The 12185-nt window shown below is 36.3% G+C and overlaps 3 protein-coding genes across 3 annotated transcripts; 2 read left to right on the top strand and 1 right to left on the bottom strand.

Annotated features, from left to right (window-relative positions):
* The first annotated feature begins 1586 nt into the window (after positions 1-1586).
* On the top strand, positions 1587-4518 carry LOC145234091 (uncharacterized). The gene is made up of 3 exons (XM_080098869.1): positions 1587-1802; positions 2332-2473; positions 4223-4518. The coding sequence occupies exons 1-3, from the start codon at positions 1622-1624 to the stop codon at positions 4515-4517; spliced, it is 618 nt and encodes a 205-aa protein (XP_079954995.1). The 5' UTR covers positions 1587-1621; the 3' UTR covers position 4518.
* Positions 4519-5518: 1000 nt separating this feature from the next.
* On the top strand, positions 5519-8082 carry LOC145232991 (uncharacterized). The gene is made up of 2 exons (XM_080097655.1): positions 5519-7082; positions 7390-8082. The coding sequence occupies exon 1, from the start codon at positions 6257-6259 to the stop codon at positions 6908-6910; it is 654 nt and encodes a 217-aa protein (XP_079953781.1). The 5' UTR covers positions 5519-6256; the 3' UTR covers positions 6911-7082; positions 7390-8082.
* On the bottom strand, positions 8075-11493 carry LOC145232990 (tetraspanin-18B-like). The gene is made up of 5 exons (XM_080097654.1): positions 11333-11493; positions 10131-10322; positions 9288-9434; positions 8684-8866; positions 8075-8324 (listed from the first exon to the last, which is right to left on the bottom strand). Exons 1-5 carry the CDS (start codon positions 11393-11395, stop codon positions 8241-8243), a joined length of 669 nt encoding a protein of 222 aa, XP_079953780.1. The 5' UTR covers positions 11396-11493; the 3' UTR covers positions 8075-8240.
* Positions 11494-12185: the final 692 nt, after the last annotated feature.

The raw sequence follows: 12185 nt of genomic DNA, 5'->3' as shown, positions 1-12185 counted from the left end.
TCGTTAAAGTACATTTGTGTCGCTATCTTTATCACTAAACGAAACTTTCACTGCATTATTTGTTGTATTTCGACAAAACAAAGTTGCTGTTCTTCCAAAAACACCAATTTAATTGAACACGATAAGCTGTAGTGTAGAAAGTGCACACTGTTTCGACCTATAAGGTTTCATCAGTGCAGCTGGTGAAGAGAGATCGACCGTATTGGTTAGTGTAGCCGTCCAATGGTGCTCCGGTTTGTATAGTATATAGTATAGTGGCATCGCACAGAATAGGTGAGGCATGGATTTTTACCCTGTCACTCCCAACAAACTGGAGTGCCGTTGGATGCCTACACAAGCCAATGCGGCCTATCTATTGTCACCAGCTGCACTGATGAGATATTTTAGGTCGAAATAATATGCACATTATGCAGCTTGTAACTTTCTGACACATCCCAACAAAATATGACACAAGAACGTTTAACGACGTCAACTTTTGCTGACATCATGGAACACGTGATCCTTGATTCATACCGTGTATGACGTCACAGTGAAATACGCGGTTTGTCGGGCGTGCGCGCGTCACATCTTTACAGTTGCTAGGCAACGCCCCCGACAGTGAGAAGCGGAACTAATCAACAATTTCGCGCCAAATTCTTCACGGACGCGCGATTCCGGGAAATCACGTGAAAATTGCAAACTTGTGAATCTTTTCATTGTTTGTTGCGAAACAATGCACTCGAGAAAAGGTTCCTGTGATAAAATTAATAATTTTTTCCTAAAAAATGCCTAAAGAAACGGTTTTATTGTTGTTAAATTAAAAAGAAATTAAACAGTAAATTCAACTTCTAATAAGTATTTTAAATCGAATAATGCTTTTTTGTTTGAAACAACTTTTTACAACTTTACGTTTAATTAAACGCGCAAAGCGGGTTTGGGGACCAGTTTTAACCGAAAATTACTTGACCGACTTGTTTTTAAAAAACAATTTTACTATTGTACAGTTAAACAGTTTTAAAAAGTAAATTCAACTTTCCATAATGTTTTTTTTCTTTTCTTTTCGTTTAAAACAACCTTTTATTTGGCGTTATAATTAACCGCTTGTGAACTAGGTTTAACTGAATTTGTCTACGAAAATTACAATCCCGACTTTAAAATAACTTTCCCGAGGAAATTTAAGCAGTTTGGGTGGTCGGCTTAATTTGCCCTGGATTTGGAAAAACGTCATTCATTCGTGAATCATAAATTGGCAGAAAACCGAAGTTTGATCGAATCCGGTTGTTATGACTTGTGCGGTAATTACTCATGTTTTATTTACCCAATAATTATCGAAAAATCGTAAATTAGTGAAGTTGTCAGCTGGCAATACCAGTTCTCTCTGTAAAGCTGCATTGTGACAAGACAACCTTCCTCTGTGACGTAACAACGTCAGAAGCAAGTTTGAATCTAAACAATGATGTCATCTGTTTTGTTCGATCACAAACAGGGCTCCATTGTCTTGCGCAACTTTTTCCTTTTACGTCGTGATTTTGGGCAGAAATCGGAGCGTTTTCTATAAAAGACGAAACTGCACAAAATGGCTCGACATTAATTGTTTCTCAAATCACCAGCATAATTTTGTGGATTTATCAAATTGGTTTCGATGGATTTTATTTCCAAGCTGTTTATGTTGCTCGCATTTGCCGAATTTTCGACTTCTCAGCAAATTTACAATTTAAGCAGCGATTTCGAAAGACCTAAAACCACTATGACGTCACGGATACGTAAGAATCAAGATGTTTATGCGGAAATAATCCAAGGAAATGTTTACTTCAAACGAGGAAGTGCGTACATTTTAATTTTAGTTTTTTTTTTCAATTTCATTCAAATAAAAACAGCAGTTGCTATAAGTAATTTTGCAGCGTCGAATGCACAAATACTTTATTTATTTCTATAAAATGAAATGAAAAGCGAATTAATTGTAGACGAAAATTCCTGGATAAGGTTATTATGAAGTTTCAAAATAATTTAGTATTAAATTTCGTTTTCAAAGTTGCAACCGTTTCGCATTATTTTGTGATTTATTTTTAACGCGTTGTTGTTTCAAATATTTTGACTTCACGCGTCAATCGTCAATTGAAACAGTCTTGATTGTTTTAATTCCTTTGAAAAAATTGAAATGTTAGTTTTCAACATATTAAAAAAATAACTTGATAATTAAACAACAAAAAAGTATATTTCCTAATCCCTCGCAATAAAAATATTGGATCTTAGAATACAATACATAAAATATACAAAACATTTTTGTCAATCTTATCGATTATGTTAAGTATTTTAAACTTCAATGCATTGACATTCGCTTATTTATTTCAGGGGACACATTTTTTGTCGTCTCAAATCGACTCGTATGTCGACATCATGGAACTGATTATTTGCGGGAAGAACATTGGATCGATAACCAAAGATGTCGACATTGTCTCTGCCTTGCTCCGTATCTCATCAAATGCACACATATGTAAGTATAATAATATCTGGGATTTTTGTTCTAATAATTGGTTAAACTTACTCCGCATCGCGGCGGCAAAGTTTGCAGTCAAAGATTGTATGGCCAAAAATGTTTTGGGTGTATTTTATTAACAAAAACACATTTATTGGCTTAAATAGTCTTCGTGGTACAAAACTATACATTTAAAATGGTGCGAATGTTTTATTTTAGAAAGCACTGATGTAATTGTCATGTCATAGATGTATAAACAGACTGGATTGTGTTTTTCCAACCAACCATAAAATATTTTGCGTCCTCAAACTGTTGTCTGGGCATGCCTTGTATAAGTAATGATTTTGTTTAAATCGTTTTTGAATCATTTCATTGTAAAATCCGTTTGTCGTTGAGCTCGAAGCCAGTTGATCGGAAAGCCACGTCATGTTAACAATTGCGATTATAAAACTTTTCATGCATCATAAAATTATTTTCTTGTTTCGAAATTCGGTAGTACACCGCAGCAATAATTCATAATTCTATAAACAATAGAGTCAAAAAGTGATTTGCTTTTTTTGTTGGTAGGATAGAGAAGGTTTTGTTTTCACTCCCGCAAAACATAAACAACGTTTGCAGAAAAGTTAATTACAACGATTACCTGTCGATTATCTGTATTTTCGCATGTCTCCATCCAACACCAAACGTTGTGTAGATACAAACATTGCTAACATCAAGATACAATCAGAACTTGACAGATTGTCAAACTTTACACGAAAATTTCCTGTCAGCCAAAACCACCCAGACATGCCCTTTATATCAAGTGTGGTCAGCTTGTTGGGTAGCGTAAGTTTACGCGTGAGATACAACACAAAACCACACATATAAAATACAACTTTAAAACGGGTTACCTAACGAGCTTTGTTTAGTGGATTGTGCATAAGTATTAGGGTAGATATGAAACAAACTGTCCGATAGCCAGTGGCAATCGGTAATGTAGATTTTGAAACATTTTACTCGAAGTAATTGCGACGATCCCTGCGCCAAAAACTGAAATTAAAATGCGTTTTTTTGCATTTTGATCAATAGTATTTTTGACCAAAAACTGCCAATAAGCGTACTTTACTAAAGTTATTTGAAAAGTTAATTCAGTTTTGTTTCGTGGGAAGAACTGGACGCTTACATCACTTTTTTGCAAAACAAAATAAAACCAAAACTAAGCTGGCTAAGCTGTATTTAAACTTTTTAAAGTTTTTGGTGTCTCCGTTGCGTTAAAAACGACAATCAGAAATATTATTTCGCTTTGTTGCAACAAAATATTTTACCCTGTTGTATAGTTATTACCAAAATTAACAATAGCGTCAGGGATTGATTTAGCAAATTTTGAAAGATAAATACAAGCAGACTCCCATGTAAAGAAATTTATGTTTTTGCACACTAGCAACATTTTAACTACGCTTGGGATTTGTGTTTTATTGCAGACACTTGCAAAAAAAATCTTGAAGATAATTTTATTTCTATGAACAAAATCAGTAATTTCGTTTGATTTAAAACACTACATACGGATCTGTTCATAAGTTTAATGGTGAAAATAATGTTCCAAATAGACGTAAAAAGCGACATGCATTATTTTTAAACGTTTCGGCAAATGCTCCTGCTATTCATCAGTGATATGAAGGGTCACATCACATTGTTTGTTGTGTAAATGGTGTTTTGTGCACGATTTTATTTTTTTATACACTAGTGAAAATCGCAGTTCTACATTCAAATTTTAATTTACTTCAATAGAGAACTTCTGCCACGAAATATTCCAGAAAGTTGTGAAGTTGACCCAGCAGGTCGGAACAGTGTTATTCCACCGATAGCACAATGTCTGGTACCCCTGGTACAGCGCTCTAACCACGCGAGGGCGTGCCAGGACCGACGGTTTAAGAAAACTTTGGCGAGAAAACTGTGGCTTCCATCCCGCCAAGATCCGGGAAAATTAGCGAGGGCCGTTAAACGCAGCAACGCGAAGCGGGAAGCTGTGAGAGGGCTGCGAAGAAACTCGATTGCAAACTTTATCAACAAAAATTTCTTCTAAAGTTAAAAAAATATCCTATTTAATAATTTTTTCGATATTTTTGTGGAATTCTGCACTGTTGTTTTTTCTATTGCTCTGCTTGTACAATTATCCTTTTCGAATTTATTTATTTTCGAATTTATTTCATTGTTGTTTGTTGTTGTTGTTTCCAGCGCCAAACAGATTAAAGTTTTGCTTATGAAGCTTAATGTGTTTTTTGGTGATAAAAGTTTTAAATTGGTTTGTAAACTTGGATTAAATAAGCCCACACGCTTTAAGACAAAACAACAATTTTCATTCGAAAGTGGCCTAAGGTCACATTTATTAAAAGGTCACAAATCACCTTGTTCAAAATGCGAGTTTACATTTTAATTATCCGAAGATGACAAATATCAATAAAACTCTGTACTCCTGAGATTTGAACTCATGACCCTTCGCTTTACAAATCTCGATTATTTTGGACACAAAAAGATCCTACGCATTGCTGCAATATAATTTCAATCCTGTTTTTCAGACGACAACAACAACCCAAAGTACAAAATTAGTTTGGACTAAAAACAAAAATCGGGTTAAGATTTTTCCACAATCCTCCCATGTGCAGGCGTTGCCCTTTTAAGAAACTACGTAACAATTATAATGCACTGTGCGTAACAATGCAATTGTTGGTGGACAAACAAAAGCAGAATGCGTCAATTGAATGAAACGAGCTAACTGAAGTTTGTTTATGACAAAACAAACCGAGCCCCGAAAACCCAAGGCGCAAGATTCTATTAATCAATGGCCCATTGATAATCGCATTGTCGAGTAATAAGACGCCCTTTGTGCAAGCTGTGACGACATAATCAAGATTCGAATTTTCGTGGAAGTATGATGCGGTGACAGCTGGTGCTAAAAGTTATTGTGCTACTCATTTTTTTGCAATGTTAATTTCAAATTTTAAGTTTTTCACCAAGCAAATGTTCTGCGGATTAATTATTAAACTAAATCAGGGGTGTGCACCGTTTTAGTTGGTGGGCCATCAAACCAATTTCGGACATCAAGCGAGGGCCAAACAGTTTTTTTCATCTATACAATAATTTTGAGATCCGTTCAAAGCATTGGTACATTTCTAAAACATTTTTTTTTGTCTTTTATTTTCCAAAACATACTGAGTTTCGCCGCAACACTGACTTTCACAACAAAATAATTGTTTAATAGACAAAGAGAGTTATTACGTCACATTCGGAAGTACTTACAAACTGCCGTATGGCTGACCGGTTAAAAAACGCCGGTTTAGGTTTTACTTGTTACGTTTAGAAAGTTATATCAACTTGAGAATTAGCAAAAACTAGTGTAAAAGTTTGCTGAATTCTCAGAAGATTTGCATTCTTTCTCTGAATCAGTGTGTTGGTGAGGATCACACTAAATAACTTGGCGGACCGGATTGTGGCCGGCGGGCCGCCTGTTGCACACCCCTGCTTTATAACATATTTAATGGTAGTTAAAACTTTTCAATGGTGCGCAAGGACAACACGATAAATAATTGTTGTTTAATACGCGAATTCAAGCGTAACCACAAAGGGAATTACCCATTGGCGTGAATAAGGTTTTATTGCGTTTCGTCATGGAATAATGTATGTGGTTAACCTTAGCACACGTGGAAAAGTAACTCATTGTGATTATAAGTAGGCTCTAAAAACAGAATCGGTTGAATAAAATCGAACCCTAAATACAGTAGCCTACCAAAGTTTGGAAACGGACGAAAGAGTTAATCCTAGAGAATGAGTTTGTCGTTTGAGAAGGTGCTTGATTTGTTAAACATAATCGTTGAAGTTGGTGATAAAGGTTTTGTGGATCCACAAAGATTTTCGGATTTTGAAGGAGGATTGAAGGACGACCTTGGCAGTAGAATTTCGTACTTTCAAAGCAAGGGAAGACAGTTTTCATTTGAAAAACTAGAATACTATAAAATTGAGATTGCTGATTTAAATGGAAAACAATTTCTTCGAATGTTGATATCACTTACAAACAACAAAGATTTGATGAAAAATGGAAATTGCCTCGTGTTTCTGGCCAACAACGAACCAGATTCCTCGCTGACCGTGTTTTACAGTTGTTGGTTTGAACTGCGAGGTGTTTTAGCGGAATTTGAACACGAGAAAGGTTTGTTTGCAAGAGCATTTGATGATAAAACATGTTCCAAGCGTCAAAAGAACCTTGAGTTAGTAGGTTACGATTCACAAGCACTTGAAACATTTCGCTCCACATTATCCGAGCAATATGAGATATACATGCAACAGAGGATGGTCAATTCGGAACCGAAATATCGTCGATTGTTTGGGGGAGTTTTGTTCGAAATAGCAAAGTGTCATGTGAGATATTGGAAAGCTCACAAACACTTTGGAACTTTCCAACAGCCTCCCTTGTCAAATTAGCACTTGATAATGAATGTAGTGGAAAGGTGCAGCCAATTTTTAACGACCACGATTTACATGAGGTCATCACAAATATCAAAGAACAGGCTGCCAACAATAGCGGAAGATTGGATGAAATTTACCAATACAAAGCAGATCTTCGTTTGAAGGGAGCTAAAACAATCATCGATCGGTAAGTAACCAGAATACCAACTGAAGTTTGTTTGAATGTTGTTTTGAATAACCACCTGCACCAAAAGAAAACATCAGTCAGTTTTTGTACAAATAGATCTACTGACATTGTCTGAACCAATGATTTGATTGTAAATTTATGTGTTTGTTTGTGATTGTCATTTTAAAAACCGACTTTGAAATATATCTGTAGGTAAATAATTTGTATTTAGTTTGCGTTGGGTCCGCTCATGAAATAAACCGACGTAGACTTTTAATGAATCTGATATGCATAAACTTGTTCATTTAATTTTTAAATTTTGTCTCAGGATTTCCCCCCCTAATGCTGAAGGAAAATATGACGGTGAAAAAGTGAAAGAAGCAGCTGATGAGATAAAGAGATTTTATGCTTGAAACATCGCTATCAGTTTGTTCTTAGTCTACATAGCAACATATAACCTTGTACATATTAATCTCTTAACGGCTTGATCAATTGTGTCTCTGTGTCTACAATTATAATGTATTAACTGTACAATTGATAACTAACTGGATATATTATGACATAATTTCTGGAAATTCCCCTGCTGTACACTTAAGAGACTAACTCTGTTGTGTGGCGACACCAAGCGACGCAATACTAACTATTACCTTAAATAATAACAACAAGATTTTGAGTTTGATTTAAACAAAATAGGCCGAAAATCGTATGACCCTGCGTCGTGTTGGTTTTCAAGCAATAACTCAGGTTTAAAGAAGTGAAAAGCATGATTGTGTAAGAAATTTACAAAACAAAGACGTGACATATTAACATACGATTACTACTACCTTATATTGCTCATTACCTAGTACCGATATTTTCGTTTTTATTTTCGTTATATATGAAAATAAACCATGTTGTTGTTTCGATTTAACCTTAACAATGGTTTACTAAGAGATTAAAAATGTGATTACATAAAGCAGTGTCTACTAAAATACTAAATGCTACTTCGCGAAAATAGTTAAAAAATCGGATAATCGTTTCCTTCCGAATCAATTTTATTCTGTGTAATGTTACTTGATTACAACGCAGGGCGAGAAATGAGACTGTTCAGTGTAGGGTTAAAAATGAGGAACTTTACATGCAAACACAGTAAATATTGGATTAACACCGCTGCTTGAAACTGCTGGTTGTGTGGTGACCTTATGACCTGTTGATCGCAGTAACCTCGGCACTGTAGCTTCCAACGTTTTTGCACAAACAACAAGCAGACACCATTGCAGCAATCTAAACAAAGTGATTTTGAATAATAGGCCTATATCTCTTATATACGATACTTCGCATTGGAAATTATAAAAGAAAATATTTGTCAAAATGTTATTAGTTTTATTATAATTGAAACTATTTTGTTTTGAAGTTATTTTACTATTGTTTTCGCGACAATCGTCATAATTTGAATAAAAATAAAACTATTGCGCCGCTTAAGTATTCTTCATAAAACAGGCTAGAAAACACTTGTCATACACAATGCTTGGCCTTTGGGTGAATTTGTATTACGCCTTAAATGGGCCTGGCTCTTTCAACAACTAAATAAATTGTGCGGTGGTGGTGGTGGTGGGATTCGAACCCTCGACCGGTAAACTTACCTCGAAGAAAAGACTTCCAATCGCGAAGCCAATGATTATCCAGAACATCTGATTGTGGTTGGCCTGACATCCCCCTTTGAACAAATCCGTCGAAGAAGATACACAGGTTTTTGAAGTCTTGCAGCATGAAGCGGGAATATTAATCCCCCAGTCCTGTGGCCCCTTCACTCCACAACACTGTAACTGTGATTTAACAATACATGGGGTTATCAGCGGTCAACTGCAATTTAGAATCGCTCAGACATGCATAGAATATGAGCGCTATTATTGACTTCTCAAAACTTGTTTGCAAAACAACCTTTTTTTAAAGTCGCGGCGCAAAGGTTAACTGTGTAAATTTTGTTGCCTACTACGTTGCGTAAGAGTAAGACAAGCCTCAAAGGTTAAGCATAAAATTAAAAGTCCTACAAACGCTCAATGATGAAATAACGGCCTAAATAGGCGTAAAAAGTGACATGTATTATTGTTCAAACGTTTCGGCGAATGCTCATGCCATCATCAGTGATATGAAGGGCCACATCAGTTACAAGCTTGTCGCATTTTACATTTGTTTAAGTCGTTATTTTCATCAATAAACTTCCGTATGTATAGTGTTCCAACATACGCTGGTTTGCAAGAGATCCCATTTTTTCATTTCAGCAGTATTAGACATTGTGCTGGTGTTAATTGCTCCTAGTTTTGGGATGTTCACAGCAATGATGATGATCACTGCAACTTCTGCCAGGAACAGCAGCAGGATCAGAGTGAAGAACTGAAAAATAAACAAATGTTGTCTTCATTTAGTTTTAAAGTTGTTTAACAAGACACGGTTGGGTGTTTGACAAATTGTCAGGTTTGACACGTTTGTGTTCACAAGTTTGTGGGTTCTATTCCCATCCCGGTCTTTGCGTAGTGGAAGCTGAAATGCCCAAAGCAAATTTTATGTCAGCAACATTCTTAGATATACTTTGCAACAAAGTTGTGACAACTTAACATTAAAATACGACACCGCAAAGTTGTAATTCAGGCCGTGCTTAAGCTTTGGTTTTTATAGCAAACGGCGTTAGTTCGGGCCTGACTGCACGTTCTGTGTCCATAGTGTTTTAAAATAAAATTACCGAGCTAAGTAGCTAGTTGCTGGATATAACCCAATGCCCAACAGTCCCAAAACGTTTTGTTTAAGCCACTTCAATATATAGAGCGAATTAAACATGCAGTGAATGCCACATCACTTGCGGAGTTAATTCGATGCTGCTCGAACCGACAAAGCTGGAAAGAAATTTGTAACAACGTCTAACCGCTAAGCGGATGATACGCTTATATTTTGCCTACTATGGTAATTGTGTATGTCTTCTTTATTATACGCCTGTCAATCAAACTTTTGGGCGTAAACAGGCTTCACAAAAACGATTCGGGTTCGGGCTCAAATTTCGGCACCGCTTACAACTCTACGAAACCGGTCACTTACGAATCCTAGCAAGCATTTGTTTTCCAAAGCGGCTCCCAAACACCCAAAGAAGCCGCACAAAGTGAGAGTCGCACCAAGGACGATCATTGCGATGACTGTTCCCATCGAACCCTGGTTGGTTTCCAGAATCTTCGTCGCGTCCGAACTTGTTTTCACCCAAATCCCCAGACCGAGGATAATCCCACCTGCGATCTGCGACGAATTGAATTTTTGGATTAGTCACCCCCTTTCGGTTGGTTTTTGGACCGGCCCTGGATAAACTGTTGTCGCTTAATATGAAATATCTGTAGTTAAAGACAGGACGAAGAATTGAATGTGGGATTAGCGTATGAAAGAGAAGGGGAGGGGCGGTTACCCCCTTTTGGTTGGCTTTGGACCGGTCCTATATAGACTGTAGTTGTTTAATATGCAATATACTGCCGATAATTAGAGACGCCGCAAGTTTAATTTGAACATTTCTGCCAAAAAATGGTTTTCAGAAAGAATTGAGTTGCGGGATTAGTCACCCCCTTTTGGTTGGTTTTGGACCGGCCCTGGATAGACCGTTGTCGCCTAATGTCAAACATTCCGTATGTAATTAAAGATAGGACAAGTTCAACTTAAGCAATCCTGACAAATTAAAACATTTTCCCGACGAATGATAACGCTTTTTGCTGACGTAATGGTGACTCATTGATTCAACAGTTTCAGCGAGTTAACGACTCTTTATTGTCACCATGCGGCAGATAATTTATGTAAAATCGGTCAATGTGAATTTTCTTCGACGTAGCGGAAGAAGATTTACATCAAATCTTGATTTCACAACAGCTGAGCAGGGTAGATGTAAATGTTGGCATTGTAAATCGCGCTTTACATACAAACAATCATGTGACGTACACAAGATAATAATTAAACTATTGTTGTGTCATAGCGACAACGCGGTTTGATTCCTATTTAACCGAACGAACGCCGGAAAGTGACCATGACGTCACAATACCATGAGCGAGATTACAATCGAGTCGAGTTTGCGACTTTGTCATATTGCATCATTCCACCCGTTTTTTCATAAATATTTGTTGAATAAGCTGCATGAATAATTTGGTAACTTAAATTTTTTGACTGAATTCGGTTGTATTTAAGTTGGCTTGAAACAAAAAATACTTGTTCATGCCGTTAATGTTATGTCAAAATATGTTCAAAAAAGGTCAAAGTCTTGTACTCACGAATATGAGAAAGTTAACGACGAAATGGAGAAACTTGCAGCATTCCATTCCTTTGGTTTCCATCTTTGTTGATTTTGTAAATTGTCTAGCTTTAAGTTTAACTTTATTATTGTTTTAAAGTAAAGATCGCTGGTAGTTGACCACAACAAAAAAGTGCTAAAACGTCGACACCTCGTAACTTGCAAAGTAAAACTTTAAAAACCGAAAATAAGTCCAGAAAATTATCGAGGGAAACTAATAAGAGATCAAGATTTACAGATTAATATGTTGACCCTTAAACTGCTGACTATTAAAACAACCATAAAAATGTCAAAACTAAAGAACTAAAGACAATCTACGAGAATAACTAGATAATATTTCGCTATAGGCTACTGCTTACGAATCACAGATCTGTTGCTCAAAGAGTAAAAATATTAAAAACCTAAACAAGTAAATCGCTTTAACATCATTGGAATTTGCTTTTCTGAAAACATTAATGCAGCAGATATTAGACCAAATAAGTTGATACCTTTAAAATCTACTTTTAAGTATTTAAAGCTTGGTTGCAGACTATAGTCTAAGTATACTTTAACGATGCTGACAGGTTGCCGCTGTCACAATGCGTTAGCTTGAGGCTTTAGCTAAAAGGACACTAGGCGATATAAGTTTGCTGGCAGGAAGCGCTGATTTCCTTGCAAGTTTAGAAACAATGCAAATACCGGGCCACAGCACCTATTATGTATAGCACTGGATTGTGTGACAAACTCCATGAACTCACAATACCGAAGAAGTTGTCGCTCTTTTAGACGGCGATCCTAACAAACAAGGAAATAATAAATCAAAAGTTTGGTTGTTTTTGACTTGTTATAGCTCG

Source organism: Phallusia mammillata, chromosome 6 (assembly GCF_965637545.1).
Source record: "Phallusia mammillata chromosome 6, kaPhaMamm4.hap1.1, whole genome shotgun sequence".
Lineage (NCBI taxonomy): Eukaryota > Metazoa > Chordata > Ascidiacea > Phlebobranchia > Ascidiidae > Phallusia > Phallusia mammillata.
This window is presented reverse-complemented; position numbering and strand designations above follow the sequence as displayed.